The 24061-nt window shown below is 34.9% G+C and overlaps 1 protein-coding gene across 4 annotated transcripts in view; it reads left to right on the forward strand.

The window, feature by feature from the left end:
* UBE2D3 (ubiquitin conjugating enzyme E2 D3) overlaps positions 1 to 19306 on the forward strand; it is a 30627-nt gene extending 11321 nt beyond the window's left edge. For all 4 annotated transcript variants that reach the window (XM_055342347.1, XM_055342348.1, XM_055342345.1 and 1 more), the window contains exons 3-8: positions 4735 to 4798; positions 4884 to 4915; positions 12407 to 12484; positions 13834 to 13939; positions 15710 to 15803; positions 17824 to 19306. In XM_055342347.1, coding sequence (XP_055198322.1) covers positions 4735 to 4798; positions 4884 to 4915; positions 12407 to 12484; positions 13834 to 13939; positions 15710 to 15803; positions 17824 to 17869 — 420 coding nt within the window. In that variant the 3' untranslated portion in view covers positions 17870 to 19306. The remainder of the gene's footprint in view (positions 1 to 4734; positions 4799 to 4883; positions 4916 to 12406; positions 12485 to 13833; positions 13940 to 15709; positions 15804 to 17823) is intronic.
* Positions 19307 to 24061: the final 4755 nt, after the last annotated feature.

Here is a 24061-nt window from a genome sequence, read left to right on the forward strand (position 1 = left end):
TAGGAATTTCTACAATATGGGGTTGAGAGAGTCAGTGATAGCCCCCACAAATTAAAATTTTGGGGGGCATAACGTGTATTTTAGGGGATAGAAAGTCAGCACTTAGAGTCTTAGAAGTCCTAGTCACAAATAGCATTAAGAGCCAATGCTCTGAATGATACATAACAGAGATACAGACCTAGGTTTACATATATAGATCGTTTTTACATCGCTTAAAATTTGAGGCCCTACAAAACAATGCTATATGTGAAAAGGTACAGATCTAGTTGCACATAAAAATATGGAGAAATAGTGGAAGCCAAATTTGGGATAATCTGTTCCCTCCTGTGGGGGAAAGGGAATGGAATTTGGGGAGTATGTGAGCAATCTTCAGTTATATCCGCAAGTTTTGTTTTGTTTTTTAATATGAAGAAAGTGTAAAAATGCTAACCTTTACTTAACAGGCTGAGTACATAGACTCATGGGTACTTCTACGATATCACCTAATAATTTAAAAAATTAAAAGAATCTCTTCTAGTGTACTATTGCCAATACATCTTTAAAAATAATAAAAACCAAATATGATGTCTTATTCCTGCTTAAAAACTATCCATGGTTCAGGGCGCCTGGGTAGCTCAGTTGGTTGAGCATCTTCTCTTGGTTTCAGCTTAGGTCTTTATCTTATGGGTCCTTAGACTGAGCCCCAAATAGGGACTACCTGCTAAGTGTGGAGTCTGCTTGAAATCCCCCCCCCCCCCCGCCGCACACGTACTCTCCCAAACAAGTGGGTAGATCTTCAATTTAAAACAAAACAAAACAAAACAAAAAACACACTATCGGTGGTTGACATTGCCTTTGGGATACTCTTAGACATACTCAAAGCTCATGAAAGATCCAGTCTTGGTTAACAATTTCTGGCCACATGTGCTACTTCCTTACTTGTATACCCTGTTGTGTTTCTGGTATGCCAGACTATAAGCAAATGTTTATAGCCTGTATTTTACACTTTTTGAATGAGTTTCTGTTTGGAATGTTTAGCCCTCCATCAAGACCTAGCTCAGTTGTCACTGTTTTTAAAAACAGGCAAGGTTAGTGGGTACCTTTTTAGGATTCACAAAGCATGTGAATGCTTTTATTTTAAGCATGTAAGTTGCTAAAGTGTGGTTTGGTTTTTTTTTTGTTGTTGTTTTTGCATTGTGCCTACTTTATTTTATATTGAGTCTTTTGGGGAATGCATTCATGTTTTTATCTTGGTATATTCAAACCTAACATGCTTGATGCCAGAAATGCAGTCTTGTAAGTGAGTGAATGTTTTGATGGTGAAACTTGAATAGCAGATATTACACTTTTCATTTTAGAAATGGATTTAAATTAACGTCTAGTTTCTGATTAGATTAAAAGTTGTTAGACAAGACACATGACTGCGCCTTCTAGCTTAATTTTAAGACTGCTTCATTTAGATTTCTTTCTTAAAATACATGACTTGAGCATTACATTGTGCTTTAGGTGGGATAAAGTATATGGGTGCCAGTAGTAGCTCTACTTAGAATGGGTCTCTTCATTCTTCCGGTTTTTCCCCCCCTTTGGATTTATTAGAAGGAAACTGGAGTGGTTAACGATCAAAGGAAATAGCTTTAGGAACCCCAGAGCAAGCTACAACCTCAGGGACTAAAATTGCACGTGTATATGCCAAGTCAGCTCTTATTATCTCTGCTGCCCAATGTGGTCTCTTTTTCTTTGGATTCACCATGTAATTTCAAGGCACATGCCTGCCAACAGCTCTTGGTCACATCTTTACAGCTCCTGATTTAGAGAAAGAAGTGTTCCAGCTTCAATTTGAAAAACCAGGCAGAGATGGGTGGACTTGATTAGGTCAGGTCCTGGTTTAGGTTACTTTTCAACCCTTTGAGCTAATTACAGGCTGAAGGAACAAAATTCTGCGATTAGCCCTGTCTGAGTAATGGGTGATTAGCAGCCACCATTAACCAAACACTACAATGACATGTTTGGAGTAAGGGAAAGCATTTTCATGAAAGAGTAAGATGGTTTACTGAGTAGACAAAATGTCATATATATAGAAGAGTGTCTAGGATGACTTGTTACTATGCTTTCTCATATTTTTCCTTGCTAAGTCACTCTATAATCTCATTTGCTTATGCTACGAGCATAATAATGTCATGAGAATTACTTGTTATGTTAAAGGTGAATGCTGGTACATGATTTAGAAGACGTGTTTTTTGTTGTTTTTTAAAGATTTAACTTATTCATGAGAAAAAGAGGCAGAGACATAGGCAGAGGGAGAAGCAGGCTCCCTTTGGGGAGCTGGATGTGGGACTTAATCCTGGAACTCCGGGATCACGCCCTGAGCCAAAGGCAGATACTCAACCGCTGAACCACCCAGACATCCCAAGACCTATTTTTGATCCTTAAAATAACTTGTCATTTTTTTTCAACGTTGCATTTAAAGTGGATTTTAGTACATAAGGTAATTGGCCTAATTTTAGATTTTGATTATTACTTCAGAGGTGTCTTGTTCATGGAGAACTTGGAAAATAAGGCATTTATAAATTATTTGAGACCAAGATCCTAAAATTATTGGGGGGAAGAGCTGAAATTAGACCTTCACTCTGGAGTAATAATGCCAGCACATAAAGGTTTTAATGATTTATAAATACTGTGCCTGAAAACTTTTCTTCTATAAGAAATCATTTCTTAGATTCTTCATAATTAAAACGTGTAATTTTCAAACAGGGTATTACGTATTCTAGATCAACTTTAGAGATGCCTGCAGCTGTATTTATAATGAAGTTGTTTCAAGGTCACTTGGCTATTTTGTTAGATCAACCATCATTGGATTGGTTTTTATTTAAAAATAACGGCTAGATTTTTTTTTTTTCCTCAGGCATTTCAAACAAGTAACATAATTTGGGGTAGATCACTGTAAGAAACTAAGAGGTAAATAACTGGAAAAAGAGGGAGGGGATAGTTTGAAACAGGTAAGTTTTTAACCTTAAAATAGGCCTTTTTTTGAACCCTATGTTCCTGAAGGAAAGAGGGAATTAGACTGCATAAGTTAGCTTTTGGTATCCTTTCTTGGTTGGCCAGTTCAACAAAAGAATTTGTTGTATAAGCTTTGGGACATGGGAGAATTCTCTTCATTTTAGTTACGATTCTTTTAGATTACCTGATTCTTACCTTCAGTAAAATTTTTATACCTTGAGATGGTTTTAAAGTAGATTTCCATCATAACAAAAGTGGCTGATTATGGGATGTAAATAAATACCATACGAAAACTCATCTGGTCTATGACAAAGTAATTTGCTTGATAATGGCTAGTTGATTAATTCAAGTTGCAAGTACATTTCTTTTTCTTTTTTTTTTTTTTTTTTACATTTCTATTTTCAAAGAAGTATACTGGTTCAAAATTGATACACAGGTGTTCATTTCTGCTTTTATTTTTAAGCTAAAACCATACATAGTTTCTTTTAAGCAGTTGTTTTTAACTTTCAGTCAAGAGTTTCTGTAATTCCTACTGGTGAGGATCATCGGTGAATTGGAATGAATTTTCTCCCATTTTTTTAAATATGTTGAACATTTGAAGGTATATATTTACAAAGACAAGCATAAATGATCTGATATTCCATTATCCTAAGGTTGTGAATCCTGTATCTCTGGATGCTTTGATAATCTTAAAAGCAGATATGGTATGAGTTTCAGAAGCAAGTTAATAGGGCTTATCAGAACAATCCCCCTTCCACACCCCAGTTTTATTGAAATAAAATTGACCTGTAACATTTTTTGGCTTAGATATACTACATAATATTTTGATATATGTATTTTGTGAAATGATTACCACAGGACAGTTCTTCTGCATTGTTTGTTTTTTAATGGGATGAATCTAGATTGAGCATTCCTAAAACATGAGCTATTTCCTGAAGTGCATTTCGATCATATGGTAGAGGCAAGTTTTTGCTCTGGTTGTCTTCCTGCAGTATCTTGTATTTCCACCTTTTTCTTAGAAACCCACTATTACCTCATGGTTCTGTAAATCCCTATAGAGATTTATATATAGGCGTATATATAGAGGCAGTTACATCATCTTTAAAAACATAAGGAAACAGTTCTTATTACATTATCCATATTATGTACAAGTCATGGAAGAGCTAAGAATATATTTGTAAATAAAAGGTAATACGTAATTTTGGAAACTGCCTGTTTTACTAAGAGCAAACATCAGGCACTTTCAGAGTTGTAATTTTACTGAGCATTGTATAAAAGACATGGTTGTGTTGCAGGAATAAGATCAAACCAAAAAGGATACTTACCTCACCCCATGAGAGATTTTTCAATTGGAAAGTGAGGTCTGTGCATAGTGTGGTTCAGAAATAACAGGATTTAAGATAGTAAAAACAAGGGCCTCTGAGATGTCCAAAAAGTTAAGCAAACAACATGAATGTTGAAAATTGCCTTGTCTGAGTTCTTAGGCCATGAAAGTATCTGATAAGAGCTTTTTTGTTTTGGACAGCTTTTATTGGTATAACAAATTTTTATATCTATGCCTACTAATGTCCCAGGATCTGGACTATAGTTACTTAGGTTTTCTCTCTTTTATTAGAATGTATTGATGTGAACTCTGATTGTATGTTCCTTAAAGGATGGAGTGAAAATAAATAGTTGACCCTCTGCTTGCTTGTGTTTTTTTTTTTTTTTTTTTTATTATGGTTACATAACCCATGATTTTCTGTTTTGATCTAGGAACTTAGTGATTTGGCCCGTGACCCTCCAGCACAATGTTCTGCAGGTCCAGTTGGGGATGATAGTAAGTAACTCTCAAGTTGATTTTAACAGCTAATTTCAAACATCTTGTCCATTTTTAGATAACAGTTGTTTTGTTTGTTTCCTAGTGTTTCATTGGCAAGCCACAATTATGGGACCTGTAAGTATTAAGAATAAAAATTTTTGCTTTTAATTAAAAATTCAGTATTGACCTAGTTGTATTTCACTTAGTCTTACATTTATTACATTGTAGTACCATTTTGGACTTGTCATAGTTGTACTGCTTTTGAAAGGCACAATAATTAAATGTGAATTAGTCATTTGTTAACATTTGCTGTGTGTCCCTGATTTCAGGTTCTAGAATATAACATTTCTGACCTATCAAAATGTTTTTTACACTTTATACTAGTTTTCTTTTATAGTAATATTGTAAAACATTGTCACAGAGCTTCTTTTATAGAGCCAATTAACTTACTAACTCTACCATGGTGTTACTCAAAGATCTTATTCTTGTTGCTGCCGAAAATCTAAGTTTTTGTTGTATTACTTTGATTCTCTATAGAACTTTAGTTTTTTGCAAAACTTGAATATTTTTAGGTAGAAAGTGATATTTTGAATACAGCAAAATTCCTTTCTATCCTGGGTAGATAAGAAACTGTATATGCTGGATAATTGAATATTCAGAATTATGGATACCATCTAAGAATTTCACAGAATTAGAACGCAGTAAAACAACCTGGGGTAAGACTGTATCTTGCACAATACTTAATGTTTTTTGATTTGGAAGGCACTTGAGGATTTCTATTCTAAATTATATGTATGTCTTAATCTGCCCCCTTCCCTTTTGGTGGTTTAATCTCAACATAAGTGTCAATAATGTACTTGGTGAGATAATGGTCAATAATGGATGTCTATCATTCTAAATGAAGAAATGATCTTGGAAAAGTTAGCCAGTTAATGAGTTGGATCAATAAGTATTTATTTCGTAGTTCAGATTTTGATAACTAACCTTTTTTTCTATCTTAGTGTGATTACCCCACTGTGTTGTCAGCCATTAAGGATAGATATGATCCCTCTCATTCTTTAGGGAACTTAAAAATCTACTGGGAAATACAGACAATTAAAAGACTGATAAAGTGGGAAGTAAGTGATACATGAATGAAGCACTTAGTAGGAGAAATTTTATGGGAAATCATAGCAGGGATGAGTTAGAGTAATTATGAAATGTTAGGACCTAAAGGTAAGGAGATTGTGAATCCAGTTAAGTTAAACTTGGTAATGGTGGTAGAGTGGGGTGATATTTAGCTGTGGTAAATTTTATTTTGCTTTAAAAATGCTTCCTTTTATTATTGGGTAGCAAAATTGTTACTTATTTTAACTGCACATAGTTAACTTAGTGTGGCTTTTATCCAGTTTGGTCCCCAGAACATTCTAAAAGTTGGGAGTCTTCACATAAAAACCTGTACCAGGCCTTCATTGCACTGCATTAATGGCTTGGGGTGGAGTAGCAACTACCTCCCTTTTTTATATGGAGTCTCATAGTATTCCTATCAACTTAATTTTGCCTACCTAGTTTCTGTAGGCACTTAGATTTATAGTTTTTAGAATTTTCTCATAGATTACCAATTTTCAAAGCAGAGTACTCAGTAAAATACCTTAGTATTTCTACCAAGTAAAAGCTCATCTTCGATCCAGAGAGTGCTTTCAAGATGGCCTTATTTATAAAAAATTAGTTGTCGGTGTTAAGCACTAAAGAGTTGGTAATCAAGATTTCTAATTGGGCATAATAAACCAACTCTTTGACACCAGTGTGATGTTTTCCTGCTGGACTTTGAGACCTCACGGTTTTTTTGAACTGTCTTTTCAAAAGGTAAGGAATATACTTACCGTAAATGAAAGTGAAGTATAAGTAAGTAGTTTATGCTAGCAATTTTCCTGAGAATAAAAAGGAGATTGCTTATCCTGACCGTTTTGTAACTGTTTACTTAATTTGCTTTTATTTTCAGAAAACATTTTTCACTTGTTTTATACCTATTTCAGATTATAGCTATTCCTTGTAAATTTTTTTAGCAACTGTAAATGACCGTTTTCTGCTTTTAAAAACAAATACTTGATTATCAGAACTACTTTAATATTCTCTGATTAACAAAAGCAAAAACTGTATTTAAGTAAGCACCTGTTTAGATGTGAACTTGCAAGTAGTTAACAATTACCCTTACTTATAGAGTCATCAGTGAAATACCTCATATTCTTATTTTGGCTTTTGATTGCATTTTTATGATAAAATATCACAGTTCAATTAGATAAATAATTGCTTTATTTTGTTAGTAAGTGACATGCAGATAAATGAGCTAAAACATAGGGCTATTGGTGGTATAACAACACATATATTTGCACATTTGCTGAAAGAATAAATGGTTACAAACGTACTTTTGCTTTGGAGTACTTCTTCTAGGTCAGTAAAAGTGATTGGTAGTGCCACATAAGTAAAGGTTCCTGACTAAGAAATGGAGCATCTAATTTGTTTTAATACAGAGTTAACTATTGAATTTAGTGTACTGTAGTCTGGAAATGTTCTTAATCATTAAACTTATGAGGCAGAAAGGATTCTTTCTAATAACTATTTGAACTGACTTATTCTTTCTTGAAGGTAGGATACTTTGGAAGCACAAATACTAAACTAAACCTTTGAAGGAATTGACAGCATTGCTGGTTATGTGGTTTTTAAGCTTTGGTTTTTATGATTTTGTTTTTTTGTATTAAGGGCAGTTCCCATTAACGATGCAATTAGAAATTAACTCCTTACCTGATATATACACTTGATTTTTTCTTGAATTGGAGATGGAGCTGGCAGGAAGATATTTTGAAATTATTAGGAGAACCACACTGATACTATGATACAGTCATGGTAGAAAGTACCATTTTGGGGGTAATACAATGTAACCTTAGGCCTTAGTCTGAGCAGAATCAGCTGCAAAAACCATCTGAAGTCAACTAACTGGTTCATAGGTATTGTCTTATTGGTCCATAAGGGTTATTTTTTCAACTAATTTTAAATGTATTGTGTCAGTTCCTACAAAGGCTAATGACCCATGAAAACTCTTCCCTTTTTAAGGAACTTTGTAGTCTAGAGGAAGAGGGAAATAAAAGTAAATAAGTTACAAGCATGTTGAATAGTATAACTGTGCACAGAAAGGTATAAAAGAAGGACAACAGGATATTGAACTAAAGGAAAGGCAGTATTATCTTTTTTAAGGACATGTAAGCTTGAGATGGATCCTACAGTATAGGTAGGGTCCTAGAGATAAAGAAGATAAGGATGCAGATAAGAATATTTCAAGTTAGAAGAAAGAAATAATAGAAAAAAGAGGTGTGAAATATTTTAAGTGCAGTAAAGAGAACATATACAGGAGACGAGGTGGAAGATGAGACCAACTGTATTTAGTGGGAAGGAGATCATAAAGCACCTTGTGTCCTTAGGAGTTTGCAGTTTATCTTGAAAGCTGTACTAGATTTCAAGCAGGGGTGTAATTTGTATTTTACGACAATTTCAGCATTGGGGCAGGGGATGAATGAGAAGAAAAAGAGTGAAGGAAGGAATACCAGAAATAAGCCATTGCCATAATTATAAACAAAAACTGGTAAGATCTTGAACGCAGAGTAGTGGCACTGGGCATAAAGGAGAGGAAGGAAGCTAGCTAGTTCAAGAAACTTTAAGGGTCTTTAAGATTAATAACTACTTTGATTAATGAAGAGTTTGTGGTTTGTGTTTTGGACACAGGAAACATCCAGAAATAAATATTTATAGGCATTTGAATATATATGTCTTGGAACTAATGACTATACTAAAGAAAAATTAAAGAGTTGCCAAAATAAGTATGGGTCAGGAGATAAAAGCAGAAGATGGATCTGGGCAACTTTATGGTTGCTCTGGGGGAGGAGTACAGACACTGAGGAGTGACTTTGGATTGATGGGAGTTAAAACCAGGGTGTAGAAGGTTTCTAAAGAAGAGATCTAATAAAATTCTGGATTTCTAAGATTTGGGTCAACTTACTGATCAAAGTATTCCATTTTGCTTTTTTTATTTTGTTTGCTTTCAATTTTTTTTTTTTTTTTAAGATTTTTTATTTATTCAGGAAAGGCAGAGAGACACAGAGGGAGAAGCAAGCTCCACGTAGGGAACCCGACCTGGGACTTGATCCTGGGTCTGCAGGATCATGCCCTGGGCCGAAGGCAGTGCTAAACCACTGAGCCACCAGAGTTCTGCTTTCAATTTATAGTAAATTTGATACAGAGCCTCAATTTTTAGATATAATAGTTCGGTTACCTCAGGATTTTGTGATTTTTACCAGCTTTTCCTCTGAGTTGAAAGAATGTAGTGTTGAATTGTTCCTTCTGTATGTTCTTTTTTTGAACAAATGAAATTTGGCAAGACAACTGGGTGGCTCAGCGGTTGAGCGCTTGCCTTCGGCCCAGGGCATGATCCTGGAGTCCTGGGATTGAGTCCCACATTAGGCTCCCTGCATGGAGCCTTCTCTCTCTCTCTCTCTCTCTCTCTCTCTCTCTCTCTCTCTCTCTCTCTCTCATAAATAAATAAATAAATAAATAAATAAATAAATAAATAAATAAATAAAATCTTAAAAAAAAAAAGAAGTTGACTTTCCCTAAATCTTAGCATTAGGGGCCTGGTGCTTGGGTGGCTTAGTCCTAGGCACATGCCTTCAGCTCAAGTCAAGATCCCAGAATCCTGGGATCGAACCCCACGTTGGGCTCCATGTTCAGTGAGAATTCTGCTTCTCTCTCTTCCTGCCAGTGCTCTCTCGCTCTGTCAGATGAATAAATCTTTAAAAAAAAAATTAAAAACTAAATTTTACCATTAGATTGCCTTTATTCAGAAGCCGTCCAATACAGCACTTGCGATTATATGAAACTTGGAATGTAAACTTAGAACTTCATGATTTGTTTTTTTTTTTTTTTAATTTTTTTTTTTTTTAACTTTTATTCATCTATGATAGTCACAGAGAGAGAGAGGCAGAGACACAGGCAGAGGGAGAAGCAGGCTCCATGCACCGGGAGCCCGACGTGGGACTCGATCCCGGGTCTCCGGGATTGCGCCCTGGGCCAAAAGCAGGCGCCAAACCGCTGCGCCACCCAGGGATCCCCATGATTTGGTTTTATAAAAACTTTCACTATTTAAAATTACCCTAAAATTGTTTATTGTACACTGTACATTTTCCATATTTATTTTGTAAAAGCATATGCCATTTGAAGCATCTATTGCTAGTTAATGTAGCTGTTAACAAAGATAATGCTAATCTAATAAATTTAGATCATATTCTGTGCTTTGTTTTTTTTCTGTACTTTTAATATCCTGCTTTTCAGTGTTTTTTGAATTAAAGTTTTTAGACAATAGGAAAAGAAGAGCTTTGGAGTAAAAAGGACTCAGATTATACTAGTTGAATGTTTCTTTGAACTTTATCAGTAAATTGACATTTTTCCTTCAAGTTGCAGGTATCTCCTGTTCATTTTTCTTACTTGCAACATTTTATTGCATGTCTCTTTACCAGAATGTTAATTATCCCATCAAGATAAATTGTTCTCTCTGTCCTTTATATGTGCCTGGTCTATAGAATGAAGTTAGATTAATTCAACTGTTGCTCAACTATTTTACAAACGGCTGGGAATTAAATGAGCTATATTTTAAAGTTTCAGATTTGAAAACATTTTTACTTGGCTGATACCAGAATGGGCATTGTAAAAGGCTCATGTTAGCACTACACACATACTCTCTTGAATGTAGAGAAATGGATGTTGGTAATAACTCAGTTACTATACATTTTCAAAGACCTTGTCAGGTGGTTTCTTTGCATATCCATAGGCAGTTTTCATATTTTCTTCAACTTTCACCTTAAAGTTTTTGACAAGGTCACTGTCTTTTGTCATCACTCTCTAATCCATGTTGACTAGTGATCTTTATAAGACCTGGATTTGGGGGCACTTGGGTGGCTTAATTTGGTTAAGCATCTGCCTTGGGCTCAGGTCATGATCCCAGGGTTCTGTGACTGAGCCCTGCAACGGGCTCCCTGCTTGGCAGGGAGTCTACTTCTCCCTCTCCCTCTGCCCCTTCCTCCTCTGTGTGCTGTCTCTTTCTCTCAAACTCTTTTTTAAAAAAAATGTTTTTAAAAGCCCTGGTTTCAATCTTGGTTCTGTCTTCTACCACCTAAGTTTTTCCTTCAAGTCCCATTTTTATTTATCCATAAAATGGGAACACAATTCTTTTTCCTGGTAAAAAAATGTAAGATTCTAGCAAGTAGTGTTTTCCAAATGTTACTTCATACTAACTTTGTGTGATATTTAGGAGAGTTCTTCATACTCCAATTATAATCAACAAAGGAGGAAGAGTGGCGCTATAGCTTGAAAATTTCTATTTTTCTGTTGAAGTGGAAGAGAAAATGTTCTATGTTGTTTTCCAAATCTAGTAATCCTGTGTATTGATTTGTTGTGGAAAATTCAGTATGCTTTTGAAGAAAAATATTCCATGGTTTCGGGGGTCCCTTGGGGACACAGTTAAGCATCCAAATCTTGGTTTCAGTTCACGTTGTGACCTCAGGGACCTGGAATTGAACCCGAAGTCAGGTTCCGTGTTCAGCAGAGTCTGCTTAAGACTCTCCCTCTGGGGGATCCCTGGGTGGCGCAGTGGTTTGGCGCCTGCCTTTGGCCCAGGGCGCGATCCTGGAGACCCGGGATCGAATCCCACGTCGGGCTCCCGGTGCATGGAGCCTGCTTCTCCCTCTGCCTATGTCTCTGCCTCTCTCTCTCTCTCTCTCTCTCTCTCTCTCTGTGACTATCATAAAAAAAAAAAAAAGACTCTCCCTCTGTCCTTCCCTCCTGTTCTCTCTTTCTCTCTCAGATCCTAAAAAAAAAAAAAATCATGGTTTTAAATGAGAATTTTGAGAAGTTCCTGGCTGATTGGGTTGGAAAAGCATGTGACTCAATTTTAGAATCAGGAATTTGAGCTCCATATTGTGTGTAGACAGTACTTAAAAAATTTTTATAAACTGAGAATTTTTGATGAGCTATTTGGGAATTAAACTTTTGTTAAAAACCTGTTTTGTTTCTGTTTTGCTTCTCCTATGAAGATAAAGGTTAACCTACAATAGCTAACATTTTGGTTTGCCAAAGTGATCAGAGTGGTGTGTTTTATTTTTTATTTATTTATTTTTTTTGAGTGGTGTGTTTTAAGTACAAAGCCCATATATGTATATATGGTTATCAGAAGAAATAAATATAAGACCTTATTTTAAAATTCAAGTTTGATATGCCGTATATAGACTTTATTACAAAGTATACTTCCTTTGTGAAAATCAAGATCTAGAACACTTGATTAACACTGGTTAATTTCTCAATTATTTGATGACTTACATAAAATTGGATCTAAGTAAAAGTAAGGGTTCATTGTTCTATAGTAAATTTTGATTGTGTAGTTTAGTAATACGAACTGAACTGTGGAATAATTTATACTCTTTATTGCAGTGTAAACAGGTAATTTTGGTTCATGTTTGAGAAATGCTTAGGAAATAGAAATGTTACATGGGTTATTTCGCAGTGATATTTTAAATATCAGAGTTAAGCAAATTTTTCTTTTCACAGAATGACAGCCCATATCAAGGCGGTGTATTCTTTTTGACAATTCATTTTCCTACAGACTACCCCTTCAAACCACCTAAGGCAAGTATTTACCACCAAAATCCATTAGTATAGATTTGTGCTTTATTTCAAAGGAGTATATTTAGAAATCAAGGTTCTACATAATTAAGGCTAAATTGGGGTGTGTATCTGTAGTGAATAAGAATAATTAAGTTAAAAATATGTGCATGGAGTCACCAATACAGAATGCTGACTTTTAACCTTTAGTTAAGAGAGCAGTTAGACCTGGATTTGAACTTTGTAAATCCAGATAAGAACAGACTTATCCCTCATTGATGCAAGGTTGTGATACATTATGTGGGAGAAAAATTTTTTTTCCTGTTATACTCATATAGATTTTTCTTAACCTTTGCAATAGTAGGCTTCAGGTATTTAGTTTCGTGTGTATTTGCCAATATTGCTGCAGTCTATGCTGTTTGTTGGGGTTTAGATGGGTTATTTTTCAGGGGTTTATGTTTGCATATATAACAATAAATGTAACAAGACTTAGAGTTGTTTAATGCATAGAGGTGACTGGTTTACAGTTAATTAAAAGCATATGGTCCTTGACTGTCCAGAACAATTAACAAATCCAACCTATATGAATAACAACAGAAAAACAACATTGGGGCAGCCTCAGTGGCCCAGGGGTTTAGCGCCGCCTTCGGCCCAGGACATGATCCTGGAGACCCGATCCCATGTGTTGGGCTCCCTGCATGGAGCCTGCTTCTCCCTCTGCCTGTGTCTCTGCCTCTCATTCTTTCTGTGTCTGTCATGAATGAATGGATGGATGGATGGATGGACGGACGGATGGATCTTTTTTTAAAAAAGAAAAACATTGGCACTTCAGCCATTTTTGCAGTCCTGTTAATAGGTGCAGTATAATGGCTACTTTAAGTGAAACACTTTTGGTGATCATTCACATTTGTATTTTATGTACAGTGGAAATGCAGACTAACACACATAACTTTGTTACTTGATACCCTAAATAAGTTGATCTGTAAGTTTGGTTTACATTCTGAAGTTCCTTTATTTTTTAATGTTGACTACCTTTCACGGTGTTCTTTTTGACATTATTACATGGTAAAGCCAAAGTTAACCTTCAGAATATCCCACCATATCATGATAATAAAATTTTTGCTTCAAAGTTATATTTTCTATTTTAATTAAAGGGAGCCCCTGAAATATCTTGATCAGAATATACAAACCACTTTCTGTAATTTTTAGTCTTTTTGTGTACAAATAGGCTTCAGCCTTTTGATTTTGTGTTTGTGTGACAGTATTTTAAGCCTTGCTTTAAAAGTCTTCTATTTCAGATCAGGATGCTTTTATTTTTACTTTGGAAAAATACCTAAAAGCTTTTTTTTTTTTTTTTTTTTAATTTATTTTAGGTTGCATTTACAACAAGAATTTATCATCCAAATATTAACAGTAATGGCAGCATTTGTCTCGATATTCTAAGATCACAGTGGTCTCCTGCTTTAACTATTTCTAAAGGTAAAATACTTTTAGAGAAAGTCTTGAGCTGCTCTCATTTTTTAATTTTTATTTTGGGGCCTACTTAACCTCCATATACCAACATTTTGGTAAGAGGTAGAGAAGAAAAAAATTATTTTTGCTCTTTTAGCCGTATTGATTAAAGATGGGGGAAACATTAAAATTCAAAATGGGATATAGGCATTATTTGCAAATAATAAAGTTTCTTGAATAGATTTCTGTAGTAGTTTCCAATCCTAGGCCACTCACATCTCACTGGCTGCGTTTTATAAAATGGTATATGCAAAGATAATAGAGCTTTTAAATCTTGGTTTCCATTCTAGGAATATTCTGATTTTGCTTTCTTGTGTGTTTATTACAGTATTTTTTAATAAGGGCCTGTTATGTGACAACTCTAATAGGTTGTCCAGTCTCCACATGAATATCCCAGATAGAGATGAAGTGCCTCTATCTTTCTCCGGTTTGAAGGACTATGGTGGTGTTACTCCCCCCCCCCCCAAAAAAAAAAATCCCCTACCACAAAACTACATAGTTGGAAGTGTGTAAGACAGTGTTTCACATATTTGTACAACGAATCTGAAATCTTCTGGAGAAGAAAAATCAGTTTTGGTGTATGCTGCTGTAATTTCAAGCGTGACATACTTTTAGATATTTTTCACCTTGGGATACATTCTATTTCCCTTGCAACTCAAGCTCTCTTAACACCAGATACATTACAGATACTCTAAAAATATAGGATCAAGAATATCTTAATACTAGATTCCAAGTTTATGATTGTTGGGAATACAGCTCAGCACTAGGTTTCTGTTAAATACGAGTTGCATTTTATATGTGTGCCCTCCTGCCTTTGGGTTTAAAATTATATTTGCCGTAATATATTACGTTACTACTATTTTATATGGTACTGTTATCTTTGAAGATTTTCATGACCAGTCTTTGTTAACACTTTTGCAGTGTGTGGCACATAACAGGCATACAAAATGAATTCGATACATGCTCTGGAATGCTTGGTATCTTCCAAGTTTATATATTAAACAGGTCAGACTAAGAACTAGAGTTGTGAGAAGGCTCAATTAGTAATAGAGATGGATCTCAGCATTCATTTAACTAATACTGTTAGTTTATAAATTCAAGGAGACAAAAGACAGTGGAGCAGTTGGAATTTTTGTGAAACTGGAGAGCAGGGCAGAGAATGAATTTTTAAATACATCTTTATTTAAGTAATTGCTACTCCCAACATGGGATTTGCACACATAACTCCCAAGATCAGTAGTCATAGCCAAGCTCCCTGAGAGTGGATTTTTCATCAGGCCTAACATCTGAAAATAATATTGCATTAATGTTGCCTGCATATTCTTTGCTAGATTTTTCCTCCTCTCAAAGTACCAAGAAACTCCAGTTACTTAAATTCTAATACCACTTTTTAAAAAGGATAATAAACTGATAGAGCATCATTTGAAAATGTCAGAACCTCTGAGTTTGTTTTTTATAGGTAGTCAGTACTAGATCCAACAAAGCTCTATTTCTAGCATTCCTTACTTATCAGTCTTCTGTGAGCAAATCTCTACAAAGCTTTGTCACATTGACATTAAGTTACAAACTAATGAAAATCTTTTGAGGGTTGAGGCTTTTAATAGATGTTTTTAGATACATTTTTATTTATCTAAATTCCCAGTGCCGGGTAACAGGCTTTTATTTTATTTATTTATTTATTTATTTATTTATTTATTTATTTATTTATTTATTTATTTATTTATTTATTTTTTGCAGTTCTTTTATCCATTTGTTCACTGCTATGTGATCCAAACCCAGATGACCCCCTAGTGCCAGAGATTGCACGGATCTATAAAACAGACAGAGATAAGTAAGTATGTAGTAGTTTAAGGAAATAACATAAAGAGTGGTTTTCTTAATGAGCTAGGCTTACACTCTCTTGTAAGTTGTGGCAATGCCAAGAAGATTTGAGGATTTATTTCTGGTAAGATAATAGTTAAGATGTACAGAAAGATATTTTTTGAAATGGGATTTAAAAAAAAAATAAGTTTTCGTTTATGTGACGGTGAATAGCCCCTCTAAAATTTTATTTTTCTAACATGTTCAGGGCTTTGTCACTTAAAAGTTTTTGGGAAGAAAGCAAAGTTTTCTTTACTCCAGTTATGTTTGTGAAATAAATACTGGTACTGCTATAAAAATTTGGTCTAAATTTCTCAAATATTTGAATTATCTTTATGTACGACTTCAACCATTATAACTTTGTTGTATGTTATAATTAATGCTAAGTGTACTTGTTCAATTAGGTACAATAGGTTAGCAAGAGAGTGGACAGAGAAATACGCTATGTTGTAGGGTAAGAGGATCTGCACTCTATGGTGCGCTTATTCATGGTACTGCCAGCACTTGAGTGCTGCATGCTTTAAGGCACTGTATTAACTAACAAAAAGGTAACATGGGACAGTTTTTTGAAAACTGTACATTTAACTGCTTGATCTCTGTTTAGCGTGAAAGTATACCAAGTAGTCATTATTGCTCTTGAGTATTTTTGCATGGCAAAACAGTTAAATATAGCACTAGTAAGAAATTAAAGTTTAATAAGTAGTATCTTTCTCAAATTACAGTGGTATTACATTTTAAATTTGTTATATTTTAACCTTTATACCAGTACTATATGTGATTTAGTTCAGATTTGGCCAAGAAATAATAATGTAAGGGAAAAACACATTTAATAAAGCCTCTAAGCATCTAAACTAAATGTTGATTACTGACAAGCATGCGTTAATACCAGCTATATTTTGTGGCTCTCTGTATGCTAAATGAAACCTTTGTTTTAAAGTGCTGGCTTTTTGAGAGGTTGTCCTTAAATGAGGTAACCATGAATGGTAGAAAGAACTGTATGCCAAAGTTTAGAAATGTGGTCGAACCATGGTTGGTTCTTGGTTTGAATGAAGCTAGTTAATGTTTTAGAAAGTTTAAACTGGAAATACAAATCTAAAAGTTCTCTTCTTCTGCCCTTTGATGTATATTCATTTCTTAAAGTTATCACTATATTTTTTTGGTTGGTAAGTAGCCTATGTCATGGATGTAATACAGGAAGAAAATGATAGTCTTTCTCAATATTAGTGATGTTCCTCAGTAATAAATAACCTTGCTTATGTGTGAATTATCTGTTGATCTTTCTAAACAGATACCCCCATGTTATACTCCTAGTAGAGATTCCCGTTCATCAGGTCTCAAGTGAGGCTTGTTCCAGTAACCACCCTTTCTAAAAGTAACACATAAGTGTTATAATTAACACATACATACCAGTCACACCCACATCCCTCTTGAAATTTCCTTTTTTTCATCCTCCCCAGTGTCTAATCTTCTACCTGTGCTTAAATCTCAGGTATTTCCTGGTATTACGCAAGGCTAGTAATTTCTCAAGGTCTAGGATTCAGATTAAATTGTTTAGTTCCAGCTTTGGTGGAAATTTCTATGGGTTACAGAATGTGTGTGCTATTCTGACATAAATCCATGATGAACTGTAAAATAATTTTTTTAATGTTAAAATTTGTTGGAATGATACTAATTAGAGAATCTCTAATAGAACATTTAACTCAGTGGTAGGGGAGAGAAAGGATCTAATTTTTGTTAGTCTCCCCAATCTCAGTGCCACTTGATTGTGTTTATTAATACTTAAACTTTCAGTGTATTGGAACATTGCATTGGAAGCATTAAGATTTCCATTTCCCACATTGCTTTGAATACCAATGCTTTTTCTCCCTGTTGGCTTAATTCTAATCATAACCATGAGAGATGACTCCATGATGAGTCAGGAGGTAAAATTGAAATATTTTTAAGTATTAAGAATTCTTTGACTTTTTAAATAACATCTTCTTTATTTACAGGTACAACAGAATATCTCGGGAATGGACTCAGAAGTATGCCATGTGATGCTACCTTAAAGTCAGAATAACCTGCATTATAGCTGGAATAAACTTTAAATTACTGTTCCTTTTTTGATTTTCTTATCCGGCTGCTCCCCTATCAGACCTCATCTTTTTTAATTTTATTTTTTGTTTACCTCCCTCCATTCATTCACATGCTCATCTGAGAAGACTTAAGTTCTTCCAGCTTTGGACAATAACTGCTTTTAGAAACTGTAAAGTAGTTACAAGAGAACAGTTGCCCAAGATTCAGAATTTTTTTAAAAATGGAGCATGTGTATTATGTGGCCAATGTCTTCACTCTAACTTGGTTATGAGACTAAAACCATTCCTCACTGCTCTAACATGCTGAAGAAATCATCTGAGGGGGAGGGAGATGGATGCTCAGTTGTCACATCAAAGGAAGCAGCATTATTCTAGCATCCTGATTTTTTTTTAAGCCTTCCACTGTTAGAGATTTGAGGTTACATGATATACTTTATGCTCATAACTGATGTGGCTGGAGAATTGGTATTGAATTTATAGCATCAGCAGAACAGAAAATGTGATGTATTTTATGCATGTCAATAAAGGAATGACCTGTTCTTGTTCTACAGAGAATGGAAATTGGAAGTCAAACACCCTTTGTATTCCAAAATAGGGTCTCAAACATTTTGTAATTCTCATTTAAATTGTTAGGAGGCTTGGAGCTATTAGTTAATCTATCTTCCAATACACTGTTTAATATAGCACTGAATAAATGATGCAAAGTTGTCAATGGATGAGTGATCAACTAATAGCTCTGCTAGTAATTGATTTATTTTTCTTCAATAAAGTTGCATAAACCAATGAGTTAGCTGCCTGAATTAATCAGTATGGGAAACAATCTTTTGTAAATGCAAAGCTGTTTTTGTATATACTGTTGGGATTTGCTTCATTGTTTGACATCAAATGATGATGTAAAGTTCAAAAGAGTGAATATTTTGCCATGTTCAGTTAAAAGTGCACAGTCTGTTACAGGTTGACACATTGATTGACCTGATTTATGCAGAATTAATAAGCTATTCGGATAGTGTAGCTTTTAGTATGCTGCACATGATACTGCAGCCCTGGAGTTCATAGATGGACTTGGGACCCAGCAGCTTTGAAACATGTATATGGAGTTTAAGAAATTTATTTACCAGGTGCAACCCCCATCTTATTAAATTCTTTCTTCACCTTGTACACTTGACAGCTGAGAAAACCATAACATGGGAGTAATAATGGGTCAAAATTTACAAAATAAAGTACTGTTTTGGTGTGGGAGTTGTCATGAGGCTGTGTTGAAGTGACTTACCTATGTGGGATATTGAATATCCATTGAAATGGATTTGTTCAGCCATTTACATTAATGAGCATTTAAATGCAACAGATATCATTTCAGGTTACTTAACATGAATGAATAAAAGTTAATGCTATTGGATTATTTTTTGTTTGATAAGTGCTATCTGTGCCACTAATTTAACTTCTGTAGTAACAAGGGCATTATCATTCTTCACCCTTCCTGATCCTGATCCTGTTAGTTTTACTTCTTTTTTTCTAGTTCTTTTGATTTGTCCATTGCTTTCTTAAAATCTTGTATTTGATTTCTAGCACATCTGTGACTTTTCTCCACTTACACATTTTGCACTGCTTATTACACTTAACGTGCAATCTTACTCCTTGTCTGCACACAGATGTGGAAAGCTAGATATAAAATAAATGTTAAAGCTTGATTTTTTTTTATAAACATTTTAATACGTAGTTCCGACATGGTTTATTGACTTAAGGTTTTTCTCTAAATTGCAAGTGAAATGCATGCCTTCCGAAGATGTTCTGACTTTGTTAATTCTGTAATTTAAGCATTTCATTGAGAAATATCAACCCAGCTATACAATTTTCCAATGAGTGAATTTTTTTCATTCCCTCTTTTACTTAAAAAACTACTCTTTAAAGGTAGACATCATACTGTTAAAGCTATTTTGGATTCAAATTATAAGTGAGAAATTAGTAATCTTAAGAAATCCTGTTCTTTTGCTTTATTTTCAAAATAATTACTTCTGATTCTATACTCAAAATAATAGCTTTAGTAGGCATATCTTTGAAAGCCAGCTGTGAATAAACAGTTTGTCAGCTTCTGAATTCCTAATTGACTTTCAAGTTGATTTTTCTTTAGCCATAGACAACTTTTAAGTCATCTCTATGAATACTTTAACCATTGATTGTCATAATAATTACTAGATGTGTCCAGTCTGTATCTTTGATTTAATGCTTTCTACATTTCTTATGTCACTTACGGGAATAAGCCATAAAGGCTTCTCCAGGTTTAAGAGAACAGTAAAGTACCTGGAAAACCAACATTTTTGAATGTATGGACACTGGACTTGAGATCATCTCCAATGAAACCTTCAAAAGAATCCAAGAATTTGCCCTTTTCCCCCATATATACATTACTAGTGCCATGTGTAGGGCTGGATGCATATTAAAAGTTGATTTTGGTTCTTAAATATATCTTTTAATGCATAAAGTCAAATTTTTAATACTGAGTTTCGATCTAAGAATTATAGTCCAGCCGACCTGTTAATAGTACATTATATTTTAACTAATTTTTCCTGGGCAAGTTTGCAATGTGATACTAGATTTTTTTTAAAAGCTTGTTAGTTTGCTTTCTTGTGTGGGTGTACTCACAAATTTTTAAAGTATGAACCACAGCTAACTAGTGGTCTCAGGGGTAGTGAAACACTCACTCTTATTTTTTAATGGCTTAGTTAAGATATGCTTCAGTTACTGATCATGCTGTGTTAGTGATTTTGGAGGTGACTCAAATTAGCCGTGTTTTGTGTTGGCATAACAAAACTGTTAAAATGATTGTTGATTACACTTTTAAGTGAATTTGTCTTTTATGAGGAAACCAGTACAAGTCACTAAATATTGTCTTAATAGTGACATCTGCATAACACTTGTAATAGCTAAGGTTAATTGAGCTTAAAGGAATTGTTACCATTAAAGTCTGTGTTTAAAGACACTTTGGTCTCAGTAATTCCAGCTAACATGAAATCCACACTTAATACTGTGTGTGAGTTCTATTTTGAACTTCTTAAAATAGTAGTTATAAAACAGTGGTCTATAAAGAAGACTGGTTCTCAAAGTGTGGTTCCAAGACTAGTTAATAATCCTTATCATTTGGGAAGTTCTTTAACATGGAAAATACCAAACCACACTCCAGGTCTACTGATAAACTTGAAAAACCCAGCAGTCTATTTTTAAAAGCCATCTAAGTGATTCTGAAGTCTGCTCCTAGATCTAATAGCCCACAGCAGCAGTTCTTGGGCCCAGAAGCTATTTGACACCTCTTGCTGTTTCATAGGAATAAGGGAACCTCCGTTGGATGCCCAAATAAAATTTATAGCACTTTGAATTACAAATAAGTTGTTTTACACATTTACTTAACTAATTTGATTGTCTAGCGAGGACCTTCAAATTTATAACAAGGACTTAACTTTGCATATGTATAATTCAACCAATGGCCAAGTAGTATTTAAAGGGTTACCAGCTACAAAAGTCTGCTAAAGTGTTGGTTAGATAGCTAAGCAAGGACTTGAACACTGATCTCATTCTTTGGCCTTAGAAAATTGTTTAGGTGGGTTTTTTGTTGTGTTTTTTGTTTTGTTTTTTAGTGAAAAGGTAAGTTTTCATAATGAGGGTGTTTGCAGTGTTCACTGGATTTATAATAAACATCTGAAAGTAGTTATTAAAGTTTTCAACACTCCCAATGTAATACAAAAATTGTGATTTGGAAACAGGATTTAAGAATGACCACCTCTGCACCCCCAACCCACCAAAAATTTATGGAGGAACTTTGTAAAAGATCAGAAAGCCTAGGATAATCTTGTTTTCTTTAGGTCCCCAGTAATTAACACAATTTTGCATTCTTTCCTGCACTCTATAACTATTTGGTCCTTTCTTGCCTCATTTTGAAGATTTTTTTTTTTTTTTATGATTCTTAACTCTGGCTTGCTATTTCTAGTAATTGCTCTTTTAATGTGGAATTTTAGTTAAGGTTCCATTGTCTGTTATCTTCCCAAATTGTACACTATTTCTGGATGAAACTCAAGTTTCCCTGTACTGAAAATGGTTTTTTTAATAACTCATGTTCATTTTACATACTATTGTCTGAGCCTCTTAACCTCTATACCTTGTTGGTATATCAAAATTGAATAATGTCAAGTAAGACCAAACAATGCCCTAATTGCTTAAGAATATGGTTAACCATTGTCCTCTGGCGTCCCAGCTATCTCACCTAAACTGTGTAGCTTATTCTTTATCCACTTGCTACCTAAAGCTACCTTCAAAGTATCTAAAACCTACTGGGTTTCTGCACACAGATACACACACCCTGACCTCCTCTAACATCCATTGAGTTGGACTGGCCCAAAGCCTAGGCATCAACCTTGACTTTTCACACTTGCACTTTCAGATTGAACAGCAATCCTTTAAGATCTGCTTTTAGTTTTTACTCAGAATCTTTATTCGCTGTATTTACTGCTGACACCATGGTATAAAGTTCCGTCACCCTCTCGGATTACTGCTACAGCTTCCTCTGGTCCTCCCTGCTTTTTGCAGCAGTCTGTCCCACACACACCACTCAGGATAATCCTTTTAAGCCACATCAGATATGTCATCAATGCAAACCTGAATGTTTCCCATCTCATTCAGAGTAAAAGCTGAAATACTAAAAGTGACTTACAGGTTTTATTTTTATTTTAATATTTTATTTATTCATGAGACACACACAGAGAGGCCAAGACACAAGCAGAGGGAGAAGCAGGCCCCACAGGAGGCCTGACGTGGGACTCGATCCCGGGTCTCCAGGATCAGGCCCTGGGCTGAAGGCGGCGCTAAACTGCTGAGCCACCAGGGCTGCCCGATTTACAGGTTTTAATGACTTCCCACCACCTCTACTTCTCTAGTACACTCTTCCACTGCTCCCCAGCTCCCTCAGCTCAGCCACACAAGGCCTCTGGTGAGAATTGAACATGCAGACTTCTCTCACCTTAAGATACCTGCCCTTGGTTCCCTTTAACCTAGAATTATCTCAGAAGCCATATAGCTCCCTTTTCTCTGTAAGTATTCAAATGTCAAACCTATTAAAGTGGTTTTTCTCAACTCTACATAAAATACCAACAACCCTGCCATTATGGAGTGCCATGGCATATTCAGTATTATCCACCTTGAATTTGATATTTGATCATGAGCTAAATGGCAGACTTTACCAAAAATAATCCTTGCTGTATGTTTAACTCCAAAAGTACAAAAAACTAAACAGTAGTCCTCCCTTGACCACAGTCTAAAGTTACCCATGGTCAACAGTGGGTCAGAAGCAAATCATCCTGTTATATTGTCAAGAGGTCAGTGGTAGCATAAGTATGTCACATTTACGTCACTTCTCCCATCACCACAGACATTTCATCTTCTCCTATTACAAGAAGGGTGAGCACAGTGCAGTAAGATTTTGAGAGAAAGCCCACATTCACATAACTTTTATTATGTTGTTACAACAGTATGTTGTTACAATTGTGATAGCTTATTTTTGTTAATTTTACTGTACCTAATTTATAAATTAAACTATCATAGGCATGTATGTATAGGAAAATACATAAAGGTTCAGTACTTTAGCAGTTTGAGGCATCCACTGGAGGTCTTGGAATGTATCCTCCACAGATAAGGGGGACTGATATAATGAATGGAACCTTCTTTATTCTCTGACTACTAATAAAAGTATAACAATATAAACATAAATTAGCATCACAGTAAATGGACAGTTTAGCTTCTCAGCATGGATGCTTATCCTGATAAACTCCTGTACAAAAGCAACTAAAAACCCTGGGGAAAACAATTAAAAAAAAAAAAAATGTGTCCGTAATGAAGAAAGGAGTACTCACAAGCCAAAAACAAATTGAAGCCAGAAGCCCAAAAAGAAAATATAACCAGAAACCAACTTTCACTTCAAAAACACTTGAGAAACCAAGTGAACTATAATTTTTGTGAAGCCCAGAATGCATCCAAAGAGTGGTGGCAAGTAAGAGAAGCCCCTCCCTAATACAATGGAGTCTGCATATCCTGAAACTTGGTGCTCTGTGGCAGGAGAATATTCGCTCAGAATCTGTAGTAATAGTTTGGCCTTTGTGAAGATTTGCAACCC

The sequence above is a fragment of the Nyctereutes procyonoides genome, unplaced genomic scaffold (genome assembly GCF_905146905.1).
Source record: "Nyctereutes procyonoides isolate TBG_1078 unplaced genomic scaffold, NYPRO_anot_genome, whole genome shotgun sequence".
In the NCBI taxonomy this organism is placed as follows: Eukaryota; Metazoa; Chordata; class Mammalia; order Carnivora; family Canidae; genus Nyctereutes; species Nyctereutes procyonoides.